Source organism: Monodon monoceros, unplaced genomic scaffold, assembly GCF_005190385.1.
Source record: "Monodon monoceros isolate NGI ecotype Baffin Bay Population unplaced genomic scaffold, NGI_Narwhal_1 Super_Scaffold_21, whole genome shotgun sequence".
Lineage (NCBI taxonomy): Eukaryota > Metazoa > Chordata > Mammalia > Artiodactyla > Monodontidae > Monodon > Monodon monoceros.
Window position 1 is genome coordinate 129,354,959 of NW_021703778.1, and position 25,782 is coordinate 129,380,740.

At 37.1% G+C, this 25,782-nt stretch overlaps 1 protein-coding gene across 7 annotated transcripts in view; it reads left to right on the forward strand.

Annotated features, from left to right (window-relative positions):
* KTN1 (kinectin 1) overlaps nt 1-25,782 on the forward strand; it is a 118,378-nt gene that overhangs the window by 51,230 nt on the left and 41,366 nt on the right. For all 7 annotated transcript variants that reach the window (XM_029237042.1, XM_029237036.1, XM_029237040.1 and 4 more), the window contains 13 exons: nt 6,378-6,494; nt 8,967-9,107; nt 11,554-11,660; nt 12,481-12,613; nt 14,022-14,109; nt 15,491-15,657; nt 16,074-16,142; nt 17,767-17,804; nt 18,478-18,568; nt 18,960-19,028; nt 19,750-19,787; nt 19,931-20,012; nt 20,852-20,920. In XM_029237042.1, the coding sequence (XP_029092875.1) occupies nt 6,378-6,494; nt 8,967-9,107; nt 11,554-11,660; nt 12,481-12,613; nt 14,022-14,109; nt 15,491-15,657; nt 16,074-16,142; nt 17,767-17,804; nt 18,478-18,568; nt 18,960-19,028; nt 19,750-19,787; nt 19,931-20,012; nt 20,852-20,920 (1,209 nt within the window). The remainder of the gene's footprint in view (nt 1-6,377; nt 6,495-8,966; nt 9,108-11,553; nt 11,661-12,480; nt 12,614-14,021; nt 14,110-15,490; nt 15,658-16,073; nt 16,143-17,766; nt 17,805-18,477; nt 18,569-18,959; nt 19,029-19,749; nt 19,788-19,930; nt 20,013-20,851; nt 20,921-25,782) is intronic.

Genomic DNA, 25,782 nt, shown 5'->3' on the forward strand with positions numbered 1-25,782 from the left:
CACGGGGATTTAATCTGCAGCTTGTACAGCTGATGGAAAGTTTTCGATCTTCTTCCTTAGTTGCCCCATCCCTGGGGTTCAGCTTTGGTTTTATCCCCACCTCTGTGTGTGGTCCACCCACAGAGTCTGGTCCTGAGGCTGCCGTGGAGATCTTGGGTCTGCTCCAGTGAGGACAGAGTGCAGAGGTGGTATGACTGCTTGGATCGCGGGAGCCCTGGTGGTGCCAAATGCGCAGGGGAGCCGTCAGCCACAGGCACAAGAGGTATGGCCCTAGTGAGGGCCTTTTCTGGCACCCAGTGTACGGTGTGTCAGGGCCAGCCCTGGCTGGGCTTTTTCTGGCGCCGAGCAGCAGGTGCGCTAGGGCCATCCCTGTGGGGGCTTTTTTTTTATTGCTAATTGGCAGGTGCTGGCATGAGGGGAGAGAGAGTCTGCAAGAGTGGCTTGTCCCCCTGCGTGTTACTCAGCAATAGTGCCCTCCTTCCATGGCAGTCCCGTCTTCCTCTGTAGGTATTCCCTGCTGCGGATTTCCTCCCTCCTGTCCCCTCAGTCCATCTCCCCACAGCCAACAGCAATTCTCGCTCTGGGCCTGTTCTCTAGTCCCCGTGCTCCAGCTCCCAGCCCCCTTGCACACCTGTGAGCACATGTCCCAGTCCAGGGCATGTAGGGCCACGGTACGGACCGTCTGTGTATTTCTCACTGTGTCCCATCTGCCACCGATTGGCCGCTTCACCCTCTTCCAACAGCCTCAAATGCTTTCTTCTGTCCCAGTCGATTTCTCTGTTGGAGAGGAGGTTTCCCCGAATTTGGGACTCTCTCCTCTGCTTCCACCTCCCCCCTGTTCCCCGGGGTGCAGGTCCCATCCAGCTTCCTCTCCTCCTCCTTCTCCCTTCTTTTTGCCATCCTACCCAGTTATGCAGGGATCTTTATAGTCCTGTCTGGTGTTCAAGGTCTTCTGCTAGTCTTCAGCCGGTGTTCTGTGAGAATTGTTGCATCTATAGATGTATTCCTGATGCATCTGTGGAGAGAGATGAACTCCACGTCCTCCTACTTCTCCACCATCTTTTTTTTTCTTTTTTTAAATATGTATTTATTTATTTGGTTGCACTGGGTCTTAGTTGTGGCACACGGGATCTTCATTGTGGCCTGCGAACTCTTAGTTGCAGCATGCGTGTGGGATCTAGTTCCCTGACCAGGGATCAAACCTGGGCCCCCTGCACTGGGAGCCCAGAGCCCCAGCCACTGGACCACCAGGGAAGTCCCTTCTCCACCATCTTGAATCCTCTCCCATTTATTAAAGACCATCCTAGTCCAAACCATCACTTCTCATTTGATTACCTTCAGTATTCTCCTAGTTGATGTTTCTGCATTCCCTTGTAGCCTTATAGTCTATTTTTTCTACACAACTGCAAGGCAGCCTTTAAGAGGTAAATCACTGCTTAAAAAACTCTTTGGTGCCTTTCTCTTTGCACTTAAAGCAAAATCCAGATTCCTTTTAAGGCCTATGTCTGTCTCTCTCTATAACCTGATCTCATGGCATTTTCCTCATCCCCTCATTAAAGAAAACCAAATATTCTCTTCTGTCTCGACTGTCCTAAAACCCCCAAGCCCCTACCCCCTAACTTCTTTCCTTGGTTATTTCCTCCATCAGGTTTCCATTTAAATATCATTTCCTCGTATAAGGCTAATCTGAATTCCTAGTCTAAATTATTCTCTTCTTTCTCATAACCATCTGAATTTTTTTTGTCATACAGCATTTATTATGGCATATGTCTGTCCATACTTCCAAGTATCTATTGACAACGTGTTTTACAAATCTGTGGCATTTTACAATGTAGTATGCTTGTTGGACAGTCTCCGTGTGGTGCCACAGTGGCTAAGAGTAAACAGTGTGTTCGAGGATCATCAGAGTAAGTGCGATAACTGTGTGACTTTGGATACAAAGTTAGATTATTCTCTTGCAAGGAACGTTCTTGAAGTTCTTGATTGAAGAATTTATCTTTTGATTTACTTTAATTGGGTAAGTGTATATCTTAAAAGGGTTCCTGGTTATTTGTGAGGATTGGGAAAATCTTCTTGCAGGGAAAAGCCTCCAGCTGAACTTAGTTACTACCTGTTTGAAATCACTGCTTTTTAACATTAATTGCTTCAGGTGTTTCTCTTCCGACTAAGGATGGTGGTGGTGGTTTATGGGTGCAAGAGTAGTCATTTTATTGCTTGAGACAGCTTTGAACTCTAGAGGTTGGGTGGTAAATCAGACTCCCCTTGATAGCTATATTAGGCAGGCCAAGGAGGAAGTTGGAAACTGTTAAAGATAACGTTTTGAAATAGAGTAAATATTTTGAAACCTTACATTTTTCCCTTTTCCTTGGAACCTTTGGCTTTCAATTAAAATCTTGTTCTGTGTTTCTTATGGTGTGGTTCTATTCTTATCTTCAGGGACTCAGTGCCCTTGTAGATCCACTCTTATCAGGGAAAGACTTGGTAAGTTTAATTTCTCCCTTTTCCTGTCACGGAAATTGATTCTTGCTCAGACCTTTTAATAGATTTCAAGGTCCAGGATGTAGATGAATCCCCACACCTAATAAAGACCACTTCAGAGAAAGGGGGAAGATAAATGCAGGAATATAAGCATAGATGTAGGATAGAGATAGAGGAGTTAGAGGACTTGCTGACCAATTAGATATGGTGGCTAAAGAAGAGTCTAGAATGAATGCTTGTTTTTGCTCTGGAGTAACTGGATAGATTGTGGTGACAATGGTATTCATGAGCACTTTGCAAAGGAGGAGAGAGTAGAGGATTATGAAAATATTTAGGAAGTTGTTTTAGGCATCCTTTGGAGCATTTAAATGGATACAATTATTTCACAATTGAATATATAATTCTCTGGTGTTGAAAATATATTGCAAAGTGGGTAATTTCGGAAAATAATCAACTATCACCAGTACATATAGTGGATGTATGTTAGTCCAGAGAGGATGTGGAGAGGGGTAAGAAAGTTCAGGAATGAACCTTGAGAAGCACCAACATTTAAAGGTCGGGGAAAGCCACCACAGAGTATAGTGAGAGGAGAAACAGCAGGAGACAGTGGGATCACAGATGCTTAGGGAGGGTAGAGAGTTCAGGGGTGGTGGGAAAAACCAGCAGTGACATGCTTTAGAGCAATCAAGGAGAGTAAGGATTGAAAAAATGGATTTGATATCCTTAGTGAAAGCAGTTTCATTGGAGTACTAGACTATAAATAAGTGATGAATGAATAGGAAAGGTGACAGTATCCACTTTGAATAAGCTTAGATGGGAAGGGAAAAACAGTAAAAGCTAGAGGGCTTTTGCAGAGTTGGAGAGGAGATGTTATGTTCTATGTGTATGTACACACGCCTTTGTGTTTAAGCTATAAGACACTTCTGTTGTATATTTAGAGTGTAGGTTAAGATCCTGGGCTCTAGGGTCAGATTTCCTGGATTCAAATCTGGACTCTGCCACTTTGAGCTTTGTGGCTTTAGATAAGTTACTTAACCTCAGTGTCTCAGTTTACCCATCTCAAAAATGGGAATGATAATAAGGTATTATCTTAGAGTTCCTAGCATAAAATAATTGCTCAAAAATGTTAACTCAGTGTGATTACTAGTAAGAAAACATTTAAAATGTATTTGAATTGTATATTAACACATATATATGTGGAATCTAGAAAAATGGTATGGATGAACCAGTTTGCTGGGCAGGAATAGAGATGCACATGTAGAAAATGGACGTGTGGACACAGTGGGGGAAGGTGTGGGTGGGATGAATTGGGAGATCAGGATTGACATAGGTACTCTACCATGTGTAAAATAGATAGCTAGTGGGAACCTGCTGTATAGCACAGGGAGCTCAGCTCAGTGCTCTGTGGTGACCTAGATGTGTGGCATGGTGGCATGGTGGGGGCTGGGAGGGCGGTCCAAGAGGGAGGGGATATATGTATACATATAGTTGATCCACTTCACTGTACAGCAGAAACTAATATAACAGTGTAAATCAACTATACCCCAATTAAAAAAAAATAGAAAAGGCAAAAAAAAATTTGATAGTTTTGGTTGATTATTGATTTCTTCTTGTTGGCCTTTAAATATACTTGCCTCAATTTTGTGTTTTTTTTCCAACTCTAAGTTAGTAACTATTTTGGCCCCATGTTGTATAACAGGAGGAAGTCTATTTAAAATTTTTCCTACCTTCTCTCTTCCTTCCCTCTCTACTTTTGTTAATTATAGCATTTGTTTATCATATACTTACAATATTTAATGTTTGTTTTGTGACTATAATTTTTATGTTTGTTTCAGTCTTAATTCTGTAGCTTAATGCTGGGTTCAAAGCTTGATACCAGTTCTTTTGCCATAAGCTTCTGTATTCATCTCTTGGTTGGCTGAAATGTTTTTTTTTTTCTGGAATTGTTTCAAGAAGGGCTTATGGAACCTGTATTTCCCAAATTCTGGCAAGTTAAAATGCTGCTTTATTGTCTTTGTACTTGAATGATAATTTGGTGGGTATAATTTTTCTGGGTTGCACTTTCTTTCCTTGAGAATTTGTCATGCTTGCTTTACCATTCTCTACATTCCTATCGCTGGATAGAAGTCTGAGACCAGCCTGAGTTTTGCATTCTTTTTTTTTTTTTTTTTTTTTTAAAGGCTCTGCCACGTGGCATGTGGGATCTTAGTTCCCCAACCAGGGATCAAACCCATACCCCCTGCATTGGGAACCCAGAGTCTTAACCACTGGGCCACCAGGGAAGTCCCCTGAATTTGCATTCTTTTCATGTATTTTTGTCAAAATACACTCTCACAATGAAAACATCCTTTGGGTAATCAACCAAGTTTTTATTATTTATTGGACTTTCCAGTGTCCACCCTACTGTACAAACATCAAGGGATTCAGCTTCTTTGAAGTCATGGGAATTTTGCTATAATGTGGCTTTGCATTGACTCTTCTATCAGTATTCCCTTGGGCAAAGCATGTCTTTTCAGTCATGAGATTCAGTGTCCCTTAAAAGAATTGAAATAATGGGTATCAATTAAGCATAAGTTGGATCTTCCTTGCCTGTTGTCTTTATCTTTCATATTTTTGTCCTAAAAAAAATAAAGCTTTGGTTTATTTCCTCTTATTTTTATTTACTTCTCTCCACCCTGAACTCTATGTCTTCTCCTGTGTTTTCAGCAACATGTCTTTTTCTGTTTGCTACTTCTAATTGGATTGTATTTCTGAGATGGTGTTACTTTTACTTCTACTTTGGGCTTTGCCAGCTTATATTTCATCTCTTTCTGTGGTCTTATCTTTCCTCTGAATTATTTCTTGTGAGCTCTGTTCTTTGCTCTTGTTTTTCTAGAAATTGTTGCTATGTTAGACTTTCGAAAGTCATAGTGATATGTTTTTTTCAATCACAGTTTTTGTCCGTTCTTGACAATCTTTTTATGGTGATTTTTCTCCACTTGGCATTTGGTTTTTCTTACTGCTTTCCTTCCTTTTTTCTCATATCTTACATAGATCTTGTTTTATTTCTTTTTCATTAATACTCCTCTTCCAGTGAGGGGTGTTTCTCTTGGATCATCTCTGTGGCTAGGGATTGATAATGAATAGCTAAGGCGAGCTGTTCTCCTTCGCTATGTGTGAAAATGAGTTCTTTTAGCCTTTCCTTTTTCTCATATAAGAGTTCACTACAGAGGATCTCACTGTAGAGGATCTCTCTTAACTCTTCCTCACTGATTAGCTGTTCTCTTTGAATAAAGTTTACCTGTATGATTTCTTCTTTCCTACTTCTGCTTGCTAAGACCTCCTACCAAGAAAATTCCTACCTTCTATATTTGTGCTTGTTCCTGATGTCAAATGGGGGATTGTTGGTTTTACCTTTCAATATATTCCTCTTAACTTCAGAGAACTATGTACCCATGGCACCTCTGTAGTCTTGGGTATGTTTTGACAAGGTTGTTGAGCATCTGTTTGATCTCCACTGCTTTCGGAAGTCTTTCCTGATATTATGCTTTGACGTTACAGATGTTTGTTTTATTTTGGTTCAGTTTGCATTTCATTTCATACCCCTCTTTTGAACTTTTAGGAGGAGAAGGGAGAGATTACTATCTTGATTTTGTGTTTAAAAATGGAAGTCATAATTCTTTGTAAAAATCTGTTTCTTGATTGATATGTGTCCTATGTTATGCATCAGAATATGTAATGATACAGTGATTTTTCTGAATGATATTTCACTGACCAGTGTTTGGCAGTTATTCTACTTTATATGTAATAGTGAACTCTGCATTGGCCTAAGAACACTTGATATCAGATAGTTCATCTTCATAATTTTCATTAGCCGATGTTTACTATTAACTAATTTTGTATTGATTTCTCAATTGTAGTCAAATAAAGGAGAGTTGACTGCACTTGTACATCAGCTTCAAGAAAAAGACAAGTTACTTACTGCTCTGAAGGAAGATGCTGCTGCTATGAAGGATCGGTGTAAGCACTTAACCCAGGTGAAGACATTCTTGTATTTAAGGGTTATACTTTCTAAATCAGATACAATGAAGGATTTTAGAAATTGTCCATAATTCCTGATTTATTTGTGCAGTAGATTTATACCACGTGAAAGTAATTTTCTTTTAGAATTTAGGTGGTGGTGATGGGGTCTCACTCATGTTATTATAGCCTACAGTTGAATTGTGAATTTAAAATAGCAGTACTTATAGGTATACTAATTTCTGAATAATGGAAGCCTGTGGACATTGGGAGTATGTTTCAGTTGGTTCTGACCTAGAATTCTATAGAAGCACAAAACTCAGTGTGATCTTGTTTAAATCCAATTTATGGGACAAATGTGAAACTCTTACATGGGTGGTTTATTCATGAAGGTTTTTGTGATATAATTTTTAATCAGTGAAGCTCTTTAAATCCCATTTACTTTGAGAGGTTTAAAAAAAAGGCCTTTAAACAAGTGTAAAAGTACAAATTTCCAGTTGTAAAATAAATAGGTCTAGGGGATGTAATGTACAGCATGGTGAATATAGTTATTAATACTGTGTTGTATATTTGAAAGTTGCTACAAGAGTAAATCTTAAAAGTTCTCATAACGAGAAAAAAAGTTTGTAACTGTGTGTGGTGATGATTTAGCAATAAATGCGAGTATTGAATCATTATATTGTATACTTGAAACTAATATATTCTATGTCAGTTATATTTAAAAAAATCATGTAGACTGAGAACATAATTGAAATTCTGTAGTAAATGTGGTCTCGTTTTTCCCAAAGTGCTTGTGTCTCCTTTTAGGTGTTAAATACAGTAGACTATATGAGGTTTAATTCACTGTCGTTCATGTAGCTACTTGATGACGTTATGAGAATGGCCTCATTTGAATATAAAATCTTTTCTGTGAATTTGAGGTAAATAAAAAAAGTCAGTGGAAAACTTGGTTAGATTGATTTTTTTTTAATAAATTTATTTTATTTTTGGCTGCATTTGATTAAGATTAATCAAAGCTGTTGCTAAAATAAGTGTTTCCTTAAGATTAGAAAGTTTACTGTAGTTTTCTGTAGCTATAGTTTTCTGATTATTTTAAAAATTAAAAAAAGAAACTATTTTGTGTAACTCATTGAGCTGTATACTTAAGATGTGTATACTTTTTTCCTAAATGTATTATGTACATCAGTAAAACAATTTGCAAATGTAAATGAACTCTTACGGGCAAACCGTTAGTTAAATGAAAATCTTAAAGTTTGTCAAACAGTTTCTGAGAGCAGGGAAAATGGACTGATCATACCTGCAGATAACTTTAAAGTTGCTTGGCTTTCTTGCACTTTAATAGTTAATATTTATCCTAGGAGTTCACAATACTTGCAACTCAAAATGAAATTACCCTTTTAATGTTTGACTTGGGAAGATAATAAAACTTTGAGTTTTACTTTCCCTATTCTGCTATAAACATATCTTATCCTTATCTCTTACCTTAGGATGGAGACTTTATTTCTCGGCTCTTCTTTTTTCTGGGGCCTATTCTGTACCCTAAGAGAGCTGGTACCTGGAAATAATGAAGAATTACCTTGTTTTGCTTTAAAAATGTTCTTTTTTGGGGGCTTCCCTGGTGGCGCAGTGGTTGAGAGTCCGCCTGCCGATGCAGGGGATGCGGGTTCATGCCCCGGTCCAGGAGGATCCCACATGCCGCGGAGCGGCTGGGCCCGTGAGCCATGGCCGCTGGGCCTGCGCGTCCGGAGCCTGTGCTCCGCAACGGGAGAGGCCACAACAGTGAGAGGCCCGAGTACCGCAAAAAAAAAAAAAAAACATGTTCTTTCTTATAATCAAGTTAGAATGTAGGATTTTATTCCATGTTCAGGTCTTTAACTCTTAAACCAGAAAGTGCATTTGAAATATGAGTAAACAGAACAGCTAAGTGTTTATGAAGGGAATTGGTGTAAAGAGCAGGTAAGATGCAGAAGACAAATTTTTTTTAAAAAACCTTTGACCTTGCTTTTTAAGCAAGTACTTATTTCACAATTCAAGATTGGGCTTCCCTGGTGGCACAGTGGTTAAGAATCCACCTGCCAATGCAGGGGGCAAGGGTTCAAGCCCTGGTCTGGGAAGATCCCACATGCTGCGGAGGAACTAAGTCTCTGCACCACAACTACTGAGCCTGCACTCTAGAGCCCACGAGCCACAACTGCTGAGCCTGTGTGCCACAACTACTGAAGCCTGCGTGCCTAGAGCCTGTGTTCCTCAACAAGAGAAGCCACCGCAGTGAGAAGCCCACGCACTGCAACGAAGAGCAGCCCCCACTTGCTGCAACTAGAGGAAGCCCGCGCGCAGCAATGAAGACTTAACACAGCCAAAAATAAATTTATTTAAAAAAAAAGAATTCATGATTGTTTTACTGATGTTGTTTTCTTCTTAGTAAAGTCTTGTTCTTATTTTTTTAAATAACACGTTTTTCATATTTTTTTTCTGATTTACTCTTCTAGGAAATGATGGCAGAGAAAGAAAGAAGCAATGTGGTTATAGCAAGGATGAAAGATCGGATTGGGACATTAGAAAAGGAACATAATGTGTTTCAAAACAAAATGCATGTCAGTTACCAAGAGACTCAACAGATGCAGATGAAGGTATATTTTCATTCTTTGAATACAAAATTAAATATTTGTATTCATTTAATTAGCAAACTTTTAAGTGCCCTGGGTTGGGCTTTGGTACAAATGGCTAATTAAACTGTCTCCCTGTCCTTAAGTAAGCAACTTTTTGGGGAGGCTGGAAGTTGACAAGTAAATACGCCGTTATAGTAGAGGTAAGCATCAGGTGCTTTGGGATAGTGCAGATGAGAGGTGGGGAAGAGAAGGATTGATAGGGAAGACTTTTTAGAAATGAGAAGCAGACCGTGTTGAATCTTTTGAAACAATTAGGCATTGTCAGGAAAGCAAGTGAACGAATGGGTGATGGGTATGAGACTTATTACTTGGTGTAATTCCTTCCCATCCCATGAGATGATGGTTTGGTAGGTCTCTTTTGGGGCCCAGGATCGTGCTTTTTAATGAGTGCACTCCAGGTGTTTTCAGCATAGGTCGTCTAGTGATTAACGGTTTGTGAGAAATACAGTAAAGAGTTGTGGTATTTGGGAATCAGGACTGGAATGAAGAGACCTAGAGAAATAGATGGAGGTCTTGTCTTAAAGGGCCTTATATCCCTGAAGACTGGGGAGCCAAGTGAAGGAGTTTAAGCAACCCAACAGTGTGATTATATTAGTATTTTAAATTATTACTCTGGCATAGTATGGAGTGTGGCAGCAGTGTGGAGAGTGGAACAGGGATAGTTGAAAGGCTTTTGCAGGAATCCAAGTCAGAGAATAAGGACCTTAAGTCAGACATTGATAATGAGGGGATGAGTTTGATAAAAAAGAGATAGTAGATAGGGCTTGATGATGGAGTGGAGAAGAGAGGAAGTGATAATGGTTTTGGCCTAAGTGACCTTCTCTCTCTGGTCCTTATTTTCACCTGTTTTCTTTCAACATTTTAGAAGGTTCAGTGCTTACTGCCTATTTTTACAGTGTTATCCATTTTCATGATTTCGGTTAGGTCTGGACCAGTGATTTTTGTTGTTGTTTTGAAAAACATGGTTTCAGTCTGCTTGTCAAGTGGGCTTCTAACACTCCCTCTAATTGGACTTCGTGGACCAGTGATTTCTTTTTGAAATTGTTTACATTGCTGGCTGATGCTTCAATTTGAAAGTGTTTGTCGTCACCTCAAAATTAACGTATGTCTAAAATCAAACTCTTGTTTCTGGTCAGGTTGTTTTTATTTTCTAATGTTTTGAGGCATTATTATCCTTATGCTTGAATCTTTGACTTCTCTCTCCCTTGCCCAATCTACAATTTGTTCTGAAATCTTAAAGATACTTTATTTCTAGTTATTCTTGCATTCAGGTTTTAGATATGACCCTAGTTTATTATTTCATACTAGCATAATTATAGCACCTTAATAGGTCTCTCATTTCCTTTCTAATGTGTAATTAGTACCAGATTTTTATTTGCAAAATATTACTTTGATCACATTGGTAGTTTGCTGAAAAATTTACTGCTATTGAAGTTCCAGTTTTTTCTGTGGAAATACCACTAATAGCGATAAAGAAGTGAATGAATCTCCTCTCAGGTTCTTACTGCATCCACTACTTTGATGCTCTAATTTGGCTCAATCCTCCATCTTCCCAGGCCCCAGCCATTTGAAATATTCTTTCCCATTAACCAGGTTATTGAAGAACTGATTTTCCTGGCCTTGTGTGATCTTTTTTCTTCTTAATTCTGACTTACTATTCATTTGAAAATTAGTGGGATACATGTAGCAACATCTTTTATTGAAGGTTAAGGGTGTTGAAGTGATTCTTTTTTTCAACTTGATTGCTTATAGAGGCCAGGATATAGATTACATATGATAAGTTCTCTGAAAAGTAGAAACATAGACTTGATTTTCTTAATTGAATAGGTTTACTAAAAATTATTATTTCACATACTAAATTGAGGTTGTGGGGATATAAGATTCAGTGTTCTTTGTCTTTTGATTCTGTAACTCTGAAATAAAAAACAAGAAGCCAGATATTTTAGCAAGTAGATTTTTGTGTAGTGAATTTGCCATCTGTTTGGCTATGGCTCAATTTGTAACTTAATGTAAATGTTTTGAACATGTTTTCAGTTTTTAAAGTTTTGATTACTAAAATCTTTCATTAAAATATTGCTAACACAAAATTGACATTAATTCTATGTGAGTCTATTGTGTAGGAAAGAGTTCTAAAACATCTTTTAGTTCTAAAACAGCATCTCAGTGTATTTATTTTGCCTATGATAGCAGCTGGCATCTACTTGCATTCTTGAATGCTGTGGCAGCTTATGTTTACTTTGTATTCGTCACTATCAGAATTTATCCTTTAAATTTGTTTATATTTATTTGAAAAGGATATCCAGACTTCATTCTATTGATGCTTTTTACATTCTCATAATAAATTTTCTTCGAAGTTAGCTTTGGCAATCATTGTTTTCTAAATCTTATGTGTGTAAAATTATTTTAGTTCCAGCAAGTTCGTGAGCAGATGGAGGCAGAGATAGCTCATTTGAAGCAGGAAAATGGCATACTGAGAGATGCTGTCAGCAACACTACCAACCAGCTAGAAAGCAAGTATGTTTGCAAATGCTTTACTTTTAATAGAATGGCAGAGTATTTTCATTGAATGATAGAGTATTTTCTTCAGTCACCAAAATGGTGTTTGATAATAATTAGTTAGACTTTTGGTTTTTACACTTGTTTCTAAAATGAATTTTCTAAAACTATCCTCTTGCTTTTGAAGAACCTCTTCAGCTAAACTGTATGATGAACACTAGTGCCACCAGTGGAACAGTTTATAAATTTATGAGGCTGAATTTACAAGTTTTAAACCTTCTATTCCGTTTAACAGTAGTTCTCAAACTTCATTATTCTGAAGAACATCTGGCATGTTAGCTAAAAATCATATTCTTGAGTCTTACCCTTATAAGATTATGATTTATTGGCTCTGAGATGTGGAATCCTGGAATCTGCATGTTAAGACACATTCCTTGTGATAGTGATTTAGTTAGTTGGCTGTGGGCTGTACTTTGACAAACAGTCCAAGAGAAGACCAGTAGCATGCTTACATAGAATAAATATTCTGACTGGTTGATTTTAATAGATTTTCAGAACATTGATTTGAGGGTGACACTGTTGATTCGTGCTCATGGTGTGTGGTCATCTGTTTTTCTTGATTATTTTATAGTAATTTTAGTATTTGTGTTATTGTCCTCAGAATGATTCAGATTACACTCAAACAAACTTAATTATTAGTAGTCACTTATAGCATTCATTTTCATTTAGCTATAAGTGGAATTACTAACTCAGCATAACTCATATAAAATATATTTTGTTTACTCTTTATATGTGTTTTGTAGTAATGGAAGGTTCCTAATCCAGTTACTGTTTTCAGGCAGTCTGCTGAACTAAATAAACTGCGCCAGGATTATGCTAGGTTGGTGAATGAGCTGACTGAGAAAACAGGAAAGCTGCAGCAAGAGGAAGTCCAAAAGAAGAATGCTGAGCAGGCAGTTACTCAGTTGAAGGTGATATATTCCTACCTTTATCATTTCATAAATAATGTAGGTATTCAATTCAATGACATTAAAGTGTATATAGCTTTGAGAAGTGTAGTTTGAGGCTTAATGGGACTTGTAGTTTTAGTGCTCTGCCTATATAGAAACGTGTACACTAATGAAAGGATTGAATATAGGCTTGAGTTTGCAGTTAAAGACTTTTTGAAGATATGAAAATTGAAATTAGCTGACTGACAGGCATGCACAGTAGAATTTCATCTTATATATATGGAGGTTAGGGCCTATATGTGTAAGGCAAAAATCAAATTTTTGATAGGTAGTTAAAATCACCTTCAACATCGCTTATCCACAACTTGGATTTCTCAGTAAGTTTAGTAGAGCCTGTTTTTATTCCGGCATTGGAATAGATGATTTTCCTTTCCTTTAGCACGAGACGAAGTAGTGCTCCAGTTGCTTTCACTTGAGCCATAGTGGGAAAAAATCACACATTGTTTCTTTAGACACCAGAATGGCACTTGCTGTCATGAGATGCTTATACTAGGAAGACACGCATGGGGTTGCTCAGGCTGACTGAGAGAGAGGAGTGGACTCATTTCTCTGGCACTTTTTAGCCTGTGTACATTGAGTAGAGTGACAAGTAGAATTGTCTGTTCCTCCTTTTACTGGGGAGAGGATTTATTGAACGTATAGTTCAATTTCTGTAAGTTAAATGTATCTGACAGACTCCTACCTAGGTCATTGATACAATCAATATAGTTTAATACCAGTTCTAGAGTAGTAGGGGTTAAAAGGGCTTTGAGAATAATTGAATGCAGAAAATAGCATAATTTTTGTTTTCTTGAAGTTTTCATGGGTCCCTGTGGGAGAGTGATATAGTTGTCCTTTCTTTCAGTAAATATTTGTCTTGCTGGTGTGTTTGCTGGTAGCATTTATAAATATGGAAGTTTGTGCTCTATGGATATGGATAAGTAGATAAATGACATTAAATATTATAGTCATAATTGAAGTGTTGTGCTATACCTAAAAATAAGAATTTCAGGTGCCCACTGAAATTTAGCAATAAAGATACTATCCTTTTGAAAGCCTGTCAGCTGAAGGAAGATCAGTGGAAAGCTGATCAGAGCAAAGTGGATCAGGTATATCCATAGTAGTAGCTATATTGATCCACCAGCACAAATACTGAGTTTCTGAAATAATCTCCAATCTGTAAATCCTGTGTATTGGAGGGTAGAATTGCAGTGGCTGATAATATCTGCATATTATCAGGCTGAGCACATCTGCCTATCTTATTAAAATGTAGGAGACTAGTGATTAGTTGTTGGAATAAGCAGTTTTATGTCACAACAGTAAAGACAGAGGATGCTTTTTTTCCGTTAAATTGGAATCCTGTATTTGTGCTGACTTATCCTTTCTCCAGGTTCAACTGCAAGAAGCTGAGAGAAGGTGGGAAGAAGTCCAGAGCTATATCAGGAAGAGAACAGCAGAGCATGAAGCAGCTCAGCAAGGTAAGGGGAAGTGGTATTCATTTAAATTTAGTATGTAATTCTGGGTAAAATTTCCTCCCCTCTCCATATGTGAAGACAGTGTAAATTGGCATTTTGGTTATAGGTCAATAAAAATAGCTTTTACACTTTCATAGTACTTTTATTTCTTTAACATTTCTTAGGGTTTTAAAAATAAGCTCTCTAGTTTTGTCTGAGGCATTAAATTATAGTCAATAAATAGGGTAATGGGAACCTGTGCATGTTCCCTTTCTGTAGTTATTCCCTCTGGTTCCTTGATCAGTTCTTCATTTTTTTTTTTTCTAAGAAGGACTCATTCCTATATTGTGAAGAGAAAAACAGCAAGAGCATTACCATTCCAAGTAGTTGACTTAATTTTTTTTGGCTGCGTTGGGTCTTCGTTGCTGCACGCGGGCTTTCTCTAGTTGCAGCAAGCGGGGCTACTCTTCATTGCGGTGCGCGAGCTTCTCATTGTGGTGGCTTCTCTTGTTGCGGAACACGGGCTCTAGGCGTGCGGGCTTCCGTAGTTGCAGCATGCGGGCTCAGTAGTTGTGGTGCGTGGGCCCTAGAGTGCATGGGCTTCAGTAGTTGCAGCGTGCGGGCTCTAGGGCGCGCGGGCTTCAGTAGCTGTGGTGCGTGGGCTCAATAGTTGTGGCATACGGGCTTAGTCGCTCCATGGCATGTGGGATCTTCCCAGACCAGGGATCGAACCCGTGTCCCCGGCGTTGGCAGGCGGATTCTTAACCACTGCGCCACCAGGGAAGTCCCCAAGTAGTTGACTTAAAACTGCCTACTTAAATGCTAACTTTCACTACTTATTCTTAATTCGATGAATTCATTTAGGAAATAATGGAGGTTGTATTAGTGTGTTTTATCTATGTTTCCACTACTCCCCTTCCTCCCATGAAAATGGTGGAGAGCTAGTAAAATATAGTTCCAAACACAAGGCTAGATCATACAGAGTTTTGGCTCTTTAGACCTTTGGTTTCCTCTGATTTTTTTCACTAAATAACTAACTAAAGCATCTTTGGGGAAATAAAGAATGCTTGCGAGAAATGATATAAGAGTTTTAAACATCCATGTACCATTCATTTAACACATTTATTGATTATGTATTTTGTGCCAAGCCTTGGTTACAGCTCTGGGTATAGGGAAAAGGCAATCTCTGATCTCAAAAAGCTCACTCTCTGGGAGAGGAAGTGAATTAGTACAGTGTGGCAGGTGCTGTGAAAAAGGTAAGCATAGACTGCTCAAGGGAGCCATATGCAGGAAGCAGAGGAGAGAGTCAAGGAGAGTATTCTAGAGGAGGCAGTGCCTACACTAACGACGAGTAGCAGTAACCAGGCCAAGGAAGAGACCTTTATAAAATGCAATGTTTTGTTAGATTTACAGAGTAAATTTGTGGCCAAAGAAAATGAAGTACAGAGTCTGCATAGTAAGCTTACAGATACCTTGGTATCAAAACAACAGTTGGAGCAAAGGCTAATGCAGTTAATGGAATCGGAGCAAAAAAGGGTGAACAAAGAAGAGTCTCTACAAATGCAAGTTCAGGTATCTAATTTTCCCTCTTTAAAAAAAATAAAGACGGGCAGTGGTTGGATGTGTCTTGTGTAGAAGAGAGAGGGTAGCCTATCTTATCCTAATTCTGGAGTGCGGATGAATAATTCTAATTTAATCTTCAAGCAGTTGTCACAATATGATCTGAATATGTGCTGAAAGATGCCTTTACCCACAGCCTTATGCTTTTTTGCATTAGATTAGGAACAGTACAATGTATTCTTAATTTCTGCTTTGTAAATCAGCTCTCAGAATAGAATGCCTAATCATTGTTTAGAATGACGCCTTTTGGAATCTAAGAGTGCCTTTTTAAAGGTAAACAGATGTACCTGTAACTCATTTTGTTCATATACATTGGTATATTTAACAGAACACTTTTCCCTCTCCTTTTTGGTTGCTCTTTATGAAAGGATATTTTGGAGCAGAATGAGGCTTTAAAAGCTCAAATTCAACAATTCCATTCCCAGATAGCAGCCCAGGTAATGGTGCTTTCTTATTGCTTGTCATTACTAATGGCTTCCTAGCTGTGTAAATAATCTGAGTGCCTGTTGAGTGCTGCGTACTGGATTAGTAGTTGGGTGACTAGTCAGTGAATCAACTGGATGATCCTAAGTGCTAAGCACTCTGATAATTACGTATAGTGCTGTAAGAAAACACTACGGAAGAAATCCAAATCTAATGGGAAGGTGGGTTAGAGAGTTTTTAACTTTAGGAGGAAAAAAATGTTGATTACCGTCATGTCAGAAAACAGGTGTCAAGAATCATAGTTTATGTTTTAGAAGTATTCACTAAATATTGACTAGCCATAAGGGAAAACTTTGTATACCCTCAGGTGTTAGCAGTATGTTAACCATAGCTCTCAGGTTATATATGCCAAAGAATCATTTTTAAATTTATAATTCAGTATAGTTTGAGTGTGAAACCTTCCAGAGTTTTCAGGTGGTATTGTAAAACCTGTTAATCTTTGGCATCATTCTTATGTAACATGATAAATAGGTAGATAGATAGATATAGATATATAGCCTTTAGAATATAAATAATATAACATTAAGAAGAGAAGAAACTTGCAAGTACTTAGCTTGTTTCCATAATATACATACTGTGAATTTGTTTCAGTTCTTCAACTTTAAACTTCTAAAAGTTGTTTGTAGGAAAAGTAATAGCTTAGAATAGAAGTCATTTTCTGTGCAAAAAGTGGTTTTAACATAAAAAAGTTGTTTGTAACGTTCAGGCAAGTTGAAAATCCCAAAACTTTGAGGTTGCAACCATTTTTTTCTTTTCTAATTGTTTTCTTTGTAGAAACTGTAGTCTAAAATTAATTGGGAAAGAATTATATAATATAGGAAAGGGTGTGTGTATATGGATGTATGTGTGTATGTAACTTATTAACTCAAATTGGATTGAAATTAGAAAATTTATCAGAAACTTAATATTTAGAGAATGCTATAAGTACCTTTTGAAAAGTAAAGATAAACACGAGCATTACCAAACGACTTGTTATCTTAATCATGAATGGTATCATTTCATTATTGGAAATTGTTACTAAGGAAAAGAAGCACATGAATGAAAAATAGCCTTTGCTGCTGTTTTTCCTATTTATGTGTTGCTTGGCAGTTACATAGTTTTCAGACCTGTCAACTTACTTTATTAAAAATGTCTTATGATGTGTAATTCCCTAATACTGGCTGTTATTGATCAAATTTACTTTCAAAATATTAGCTGTTATTTAGTGAACATTCATCATGATCCAGATACTTCCTTAACTTTATACACATTTATTTCTTTTAATTTTTATTTTATTTTATTTTATTTTTTTGCGGTACGCGGGCCTCTCGCTGCCGTGACCTCTCCCGTCGCGGAGCACAGGCTCCGGACTCGCAGGCCCAGCAGCCATGGCCCACGGGCCCAGCCGCTCCGCGGCATGTGGGATCCTCCCAGACCGGGGCACGAACCCGTGTCCCCCGCATGTGCAGGCGGACTCTCAACCACTGCGCCACCAGGGAAGCCCTCTTTTAATTTTTAAAGCTTTATTGTGATGATTATTGTACAACTTTAAAACTTTCTCTTAAGGGCTTTTATGTTGACACTGTTTCTCTTTCTTAGACATCCGCTTCAGCGCTAGCAGAAGAGTTACATAAAGTGTAAGACTGCCTTTCTATATTTCTCTTAAAATTGCTTAGTTACCACTAACTGATAGCTGTTAGATTCTACACGTATGATTGACTTTACGTTCTAACTTGTTCAAAAAATACTCTCAAGTAGATTTGGAGCAGCTTTTGCTCTTCTACCCCTAAGCATTATGTATTCTATGTTCTTATGTCTTTGTCATAAAAAGAGTTGGGGAAGCTTTTTTCCCTTTGGGCTTTAGCAGTTATGTGGAAGAGATTATTGTGATTTGAGATTAGTGGAAGTTAGTTTTTGTGTCTAATAAGTAGTTGTAACTACTCTGTATCTAACTATATGGTGGTGCCCAAAATGAAGTTCTTTTTTTTGGTGTGTATTGTATAATTTGCATAGACATGGATCACTTAAATTCAGAAGACCTGGAATCTTTTTTTCAGATTGCCAGGCTTGTGAGCTTAAATTACTTAACTTCTTTGACCTCAAGTTTTAAAATAGGGGTATGTATTTTAAGGAGTTGTAGTAATGCCTGTGACAGTTACTACTAAACTGATATGGTCTCTAGAAATGGAAGGTACGGTTATGTGAAAAACTACTTAAGTAAGGATGACCATATTTGAGGCTTCTAATCCTTTGATTTGTGACTTGACTTCTAAATGTTTATTGAATGTACAAATCTATTTCCTCTTAAAGGATTGCAGAAAAGGATAAGCAGATAAAACAGACTGAAGATTCTTTAGCAAACGAACATGATCATTTAGCAAGTAAAGAGGAGGAACTTAAGGTACAGTAATTCTTATAAATGGCTACAGTATTTTATAGTCATTGAATTGCCCTGATCTTGTAATTAGTATGAGTGTCTGTGAAGACTGGAAAATACTCTAGATAGAATTCATTTGAATTCATTTGAAAAGTGTCTTACCTCTTTTCTAAACTACAAAATCCTCTTTAGCCCTCTAAGAGAAGTTCAAAGGCCTTTTCTCACATGATATTTATTATTCATAATAATTTGGGAAATATGTTAAATAACAGAAGTTGATGGTTTTCTCTCTGACTTAAGAAATTGTAATTTGAGACCTTTGCTTTGAGACCTTTGCTTAGGTAGAAGAGATACATTACAAAACTTCAAATTTAATATTAAATACTTCTAATACTATTTTTCCTTCTTGTTCTAGGATATACAGAATATGAATTTCTTATTAAAAGCTGAAGTGCAAAAATTACAGGCCCTGGCAAATGAACAGGTAGATCTTTATTGCTTTTAAGCATTTACCTTAGAATTACAGTTTGTTGACACTTATTTTCATTGGTATTGCAAACCTTTGTTTTACTTATGTAGATAGTAAACATAATGGTTACTTGTGTTTGGCTGCATGGTGTGTTGTTAAAACCCTCTTCTGTTGTTTGTAAGTTTTTTTTTTTCTGGTACGCGGGCCTCTCACTGTTGTGGCCTCTCCCGTTGCGGAGCACAGGCTCAGCGGCCATGGCTCATGGGCCCAGCCGCTCCGCGGCATGTGGGATCTTCCCGGACCGGGGCACGAACTCGTGTCCCCTGCATCGGCAGGTGGACTCTGAACCGCTGCGCCACCAGGGAAGCCCCAAACCTTCTTCTGTTTGACCATGACTCTCACAACTCACCTAAATGTTACTATATTCATGTTGAAATTAATGTTTGATCCAAGAAATCGATCACTTTATCAGAGAACTCAGTTATAACACTTATGATGTGCTGATTTGTTTTAGCCTTCTGCCATTTAATCAGAAAAGGATATACCTTAAACTAGGATAAAAGTTGAACAGTAAGAAGTACAAAATACTGGATAGCGAAAAATATTACTGTAATGTATGCTGTTGATTTAACTATTTACTCTAAATATATGAAAATATAACTTTAATATGTAAAAATAAGTAAAAGAATAGGTTTAAGTGCTTCCTGAGAAATGATACAATTCTCATTTCTAACAGGCTGCTGCTGCACATGAACTGGAGAAGATGCAAAAAAGGTGATTAAAGTATTGCTATACATGGGCCATTCATACATTTATGTTCCAGTGTAATTACAGAAGACATTGCTGCTTATAGCTGTTAGTTGTGCACATAATTTATGTAAGCATTCTGTATATATGAAGTATTTTTTTTCTCATAGTATTCACATTAAGGATGATAAAATAAGACTGCTTGAAGAGCAGCTACAATGTGAAATTTCAAACAAAATGGAAGAATTTAAGGTGTGTAATTAAACTTGTCAACTCAGCTTTCTTTGAACAAACTTGTGTAATTTTCAGTTGAAGTGAATGTAGAAATACTACTTTTTTATATGTGATCACTCTGAAACAGTGTTGCTGTAGTTTATTTGGGGACTTCTACGAACAATTTTATCATAGACTTTTTGCTTTGATTATTTTGACTTACCTGTTTTTATAGTAGACTTTTGATACTTGTTTTGCCCCAACCTTTTCTTTACAGTTTTCATTTGGTAGTTTGAGATGGTTTTATTTGCCTCCATTGTTGGTGTAGTGCTAGTTTCTGGTCATGGCCAAACAGCTTGAGGATTATTGTAAAGCATTCTGATTGCCAGGGTACATCTCTGCATGCAGTACATCTCTGCATGCAGTAAGATTTGCTTTTTTTTTAATTTTAATTTTTTTTTTTTTTTGCTTAATAGGAATCCTGTAAGTACTCACTTATGAAAGCAGGGTTTCCCAGAATTCATTGGCACAAACGATTAAACTCTTTGAAATACACATGTAAGGGTTCTAAGCACAGTGTTAACACTGTTTGGGATAAACCACATGACTGAATTAGGGGGGCTCAGTAGAAACAGCTTTTTATAGATCATTGTATATGTACATTATACTATTACTGTATTCCTGTTCTCTGGAAATATGTTCATTGAAACTGAAAAATGGAGCCTCATGAGATTTGCATTCTTAGGTCAGTATATAATTCACCTGTCACTTTATAAGTACTTAACAGTAATATGGCTTTGATTTAAAAAAAAAACATTCAGATGGTTGCTTTGTTACCTTTTCTTAATAAAACAGTAAATTGAGATTCTTTCTTTTAGATTCTAAATGACCAAAAGAAAGCATTACAATTAGAAGTTCAGAGGCTACAGACTCTTGTTTCTGAACAGGTAAGGCTTTTCATGAATTATAAGTTAGAAATATCCAATAGATAACAAGGTCTGATTCTTCTTAAGTAGTAATCAACTTGTTCATTTTTAGAAATTTTGTTTAAGTGTAGATATGTCTTTTAATTGCATTTCTAGTCATCTTGTGCTAATCAAGTCTCTAAATTAAGGAAAATTTAATTTCTCTTCCTGAGAAGAAGCTAATGCTGTTTATAGCATTTTCCAAAAAAAAAAAAAGTTTAATAGGATGCATAAAAATAATTTCTTTAAGTCATTTTGATGCATTTGGCTCTCAGGATAATTAGACTTTTGGAGCCTCACTTTTTTCTGTAAAGCAGTGTGGATTCTTAAAAAGAGAATGGGTTTGAAACCTACTACCAGCACTTAAAAGCAGTGATGTTGATCAAATTGCTTAACCTTTCTAAGACCTCTCATTCCAGGTCTTCTACATTGAGATTTTATTTACATTATAAGCTTGTTAGATTTAAATTGGGGAGCTTACGTATAGTTGAGTAGCCTAGTGCTTTGCATATAGCAGACATCTTAAGCCTTAATTCCTTTCCTTTAGAATATTTTTTCCATCTCATCTCCACCCTCTATTGGCATCATACTTCTTTCTGTATTTATAGCAAGCCATCAAAACTGTAGCAGCCTGAATAAGCATGGCTCCATAAACTCGAGCCCCAGGTGATGTCTGTTCTGTGGCTCTTCCTAAGAGTTGCCTTCATACTCTTCTAAATAATTCTTCAAATTCCAGTTTTTAAAAATATTCTAGAAACACTTCATATTATATTGACACATTAAAATGAAGGCATGTTTCTCTACTACTGTTAATTTTTGACACATTTTATTAGAAGCTGAAGTGTTAAGTTATTGCAAATGATATAGCACTTCCTTTAGCAGATACATGCTTTCTTTTTTATTTTAAAATTCACATCTGTGCAGGTAGTGAATTGGTGTAAGTAGCTGTGCCAAATGTTGTGGAAGTATTTTAGAAGTATTTTGTGAACATCTGTTTACTTGTCAAGAATTAATCCATTATTTGTTTTCCTCCCCCACAAATATGGTATTTTAAGTGCTTTGCATAAACTTTGTATATGCTTTACCCGTTCAAACTAAAGGTAATAGAGGAGAAAATGCTGAACAAATGATGTTTAGTGTGTGGACATGACTTCATGCTAGTGTAATGCTCAAATGATATTTAAGTTTTATTCTTAAATTGTATTCCTATTTCCTTTTGTTGTTATACAGCTTTTAACAGATAAGATATTTCATCAACTGTAAGAATTTTTTTCTCCTCGGTTTATTATCTCTGAAGTCTGGATGTATCTTAGTCTCCGGTTACAGTTTAATTGGAGGCATCTTTGATTTTTAGTGTTATGTAAACATTTTACCAGTTGTGAGATGCAACACTGGTGACTTGGATTAGATAAAATATGATAGATATTTTTTGGCTGTGTTAATTCTTACCCAGAAAAGCAGAATGTAGTCCTTTTTTTGAGTTGGTTATCAGAGATTCTGGAACACCTATTTCAATATATAAAGTTTTAAACTTTCTAAAATTCACTTCATGGGAGGTAAAATAAATGCCTAGAAATTTCTGAATCTACCCTAGAATTCCAGTATTAAAGGTGATGGTCATTCTTAGTTTTAAACAGAGTACCTGGATCTTTTCTTTTCACTTCTATTCTATACTAAAAATGATATTCTTCATCATTAGACAAGAGTAAAACCATTAGCCTTAATTTTTCTTTTTCCCCTTAAGGTAACATAGCCTAAGAATTACCTAGTTTCCTCTAGTTTCTTTATTTTGGGGGGGGGGGTGTTGAATTGTATTTTATTAAAAAAATTTTTTTTTATTGAAGTATAGTTGATTTACAGTTGTGTTTCTGGTGTACAGTAAAGTGATATATATATATATATATATATATATATATCTTCTTTCTCATATTCTTTTCCATTATGGTGTATTACAGGATATTGAGTGTAATTCCCTGTGTTATACAACAGGATCTTGTTGTTTTAATTTCTTTCTTACTGAATCAGCCTTCTGTCTACTATAAAGCTTCTGTGTATTTTTAAATATTCTGTTAACATAACTTTTAGCGTGAGATGGATTCTTCTTTTATGACGAATAGTTTTATGAAGAACAGTCCACAGAACATAATTTCATAGCCACATTTTAAAATTTATTTAAAAGAATTATTTGATAAGAGGAGAAACTCATCTTTTAAGATTTGCTCTTTGGTAATTCTTAGAATTTTTCCTCCTTGTTCCGAAAGCTCTTTTTTTTTTTTTTTAAATAGTCTAGAAAGCATATGACTGTGACGTTATGTTTTTGGTTGTCATTGTGACTTCTCTCTCTGATCTTAGCAGACCAGAGAACCAGCTCTTTGGTTTTTCCTCTGGTTTTTTTTTTTGTGGTACGCGGGCGTCTCACTGTTGTGGCCTGTCCCGCTGTGGAGCACAGGCTCCGGACGCGCAGGCTCAGCGGCCATGGCTCACGGGCCCAGCCGCTCCGCGGCATGTGGGATCCTCCTGGACCGGGGCACAAACCCGCGTCCCCTGCATCGGCAGGCGGACTCTCAACCACTACGCCACCAGGGAAGCCCTCCTCTGGTCATTTTTATTGCCACTGCTAGTGAAGGAAGAGATAAAGGTTAGCATAATTTGAATTTCTTTCATTTCCACCTTTCTTTAACCCCTTCCTACCCAGCAGTCAGAATTCCAAGTGACAGTTGAGAGATGAACAGTTTAGTTATGTAAAAAAAATTCAGTCTCTTTGCTCCATGGATTTTTATCCTGGAGGAAAAGATTGAGTTTATTGAAGCACAAACCAATAATGGTGCCAAGTTTTTGTTGTTTCTTTAGGTGTAGGAAGCAGAAAGACAGCAAATATCAGGTAAGGTAACCTGTTTATATACTAGAGAAGAGAAGACTCCATTTGGATGTAGGCCTATGGATAGATCAAATAAATAAATCAGTTACTAAGATCTCATTTCTTCAGAATAAAATAATACTTTATGTGGGGGAAGGTCCTGAGGTGTCTTATTTTTTTTGAGCATCTTGAGTTTTTAGCAAAGGAACAGCATGACTTTTTACTAGTAGTTTTTTAAGATTCAAAGATAAAGATTATTAAGTAAAAACTGTAGCAGTAGGAAGTTTTTTTCCTTTGCCCTGCAGCCTGGTTCTGTTTTATTGCAGAATAATTCATTGTTGTATGATGTAGTTTTGAAAGTCATCCACGGAGGAGAAAATTGGATTGGATTAGATTAATAATGTGTAAAGGTAAAATATTGGATAGATAACTAAGTTGGGTCGATTTCATGCAATTGAACATTCAGTGAGCAATTGACCAAGAGTACTTGTTAAACCGTAACCTTGTTAAAGGATATTGAGTCCATTAAATTTTTACTAATGGAGAGTATGCTAGGTACTATGCTGCAGTGCTAAGGCTACAGAGATGAATGAGACTTGGTTCTTGCCCCAAGAATGTGGTTTAATGTGGAGATAGGTGTACACACAGAAAAAGTGATGAATAAAATTCTTTTTTTGAAAAAATTTTAAACTGTGTGTACAGGTTTAGAGGAAGAGATAATTCTATCTGAAGGAGAGTAAGAGGTGCCACAGAGAGGGGACAGCTAAACCTGATTTTGAAAAATAGCCAAGAATTTTCTGAACAGCTATGGGGCAATCCAAACTGAGGGGATACAGTGTTAAAAGTAATGGTAGTGTGGCCAAATTGGCATATTCAGAGCATATTGGCATATTGTGGAAGTGCAAAGTATGAGGTATTAAGGGGAAGAGAAAGATTTGCTAGGGCCTGATGAAGGACTTTGTAGGCTGTGTAAGGACCATGAGCTTGATCTAGAATGTGGTATGCTACTGAAGGATGTTGAAAGAATGAATCAGCATTTTGTCTAGTATTTTAGTTGGATCATTCTGGTAACCATGAGGTGTTTGAATTTATGTGGTAGTGAAGTATGCAGTACTAAAGGTGTAATACAACTAAATGATCAAGCTGCATATAACTAGGACTTAATAGTGTTGTCTTTTTTAAAAAATTGAGATACAATTGACATGTTAATTTCAAGTGTGCAACATAATGATTCTATATTTGTGTTACTGTGAAATGATCACAGTAAGTCTTGTTAATGTCTATCACCATACATAGTCACCTACTTTGTATTGTTTTTATGTGGGACAACATGCATCAAAAATAAAGATGGACAGGACTTCCCTGGTGGTGCAGTGGTTAAGAATCCGCCTTCCAATGCAGGGGACACGGGTTCAAGCCCTGGTCCAGGAAGATCCCACATGCCATGGACCAGCTAAGCCCGTGCACCACAACTACTGAGCCTGCACTCTAGAGCCCACGTGCCACAACTACTGAAGCCCATGCGCCTAGAGCCCATGCTCCACAACAAGAGAAGCCACCGCGGTGAGAAGCCTGCGCGGTGAGAAGCCTGCGCACCCAATGAAGAGTAGCCCCCACTCGCCACAATTAGAGAAAAAGCATGCGCGCAGCAATGAAGACCTAACACGGCCAAAATAAATAAAATAAAATAATACAATTAAAAAATTTATTTAAAAAATAAAAATAAAGATGGACGAAAGCCATGTTGATGAAAGATTTATAAACTTACTGCATGATTTATTTTTCACAATTTATAAACATGATTTAATGTACTTTTGACAGCTCCTATGTCCTTTCTGATGGTAGGAAAGTGTTTTTTTTCCCATTTGGAAGTTCTCTACCTCTCACAGTATAGTCCTTATGAACTCTAGAGACAGGGAGAAGAATTAGGGTATTATGATATTTAAGATGAGTAAAGCTGAGGATCTAACCTAAGACAATGAAGAAA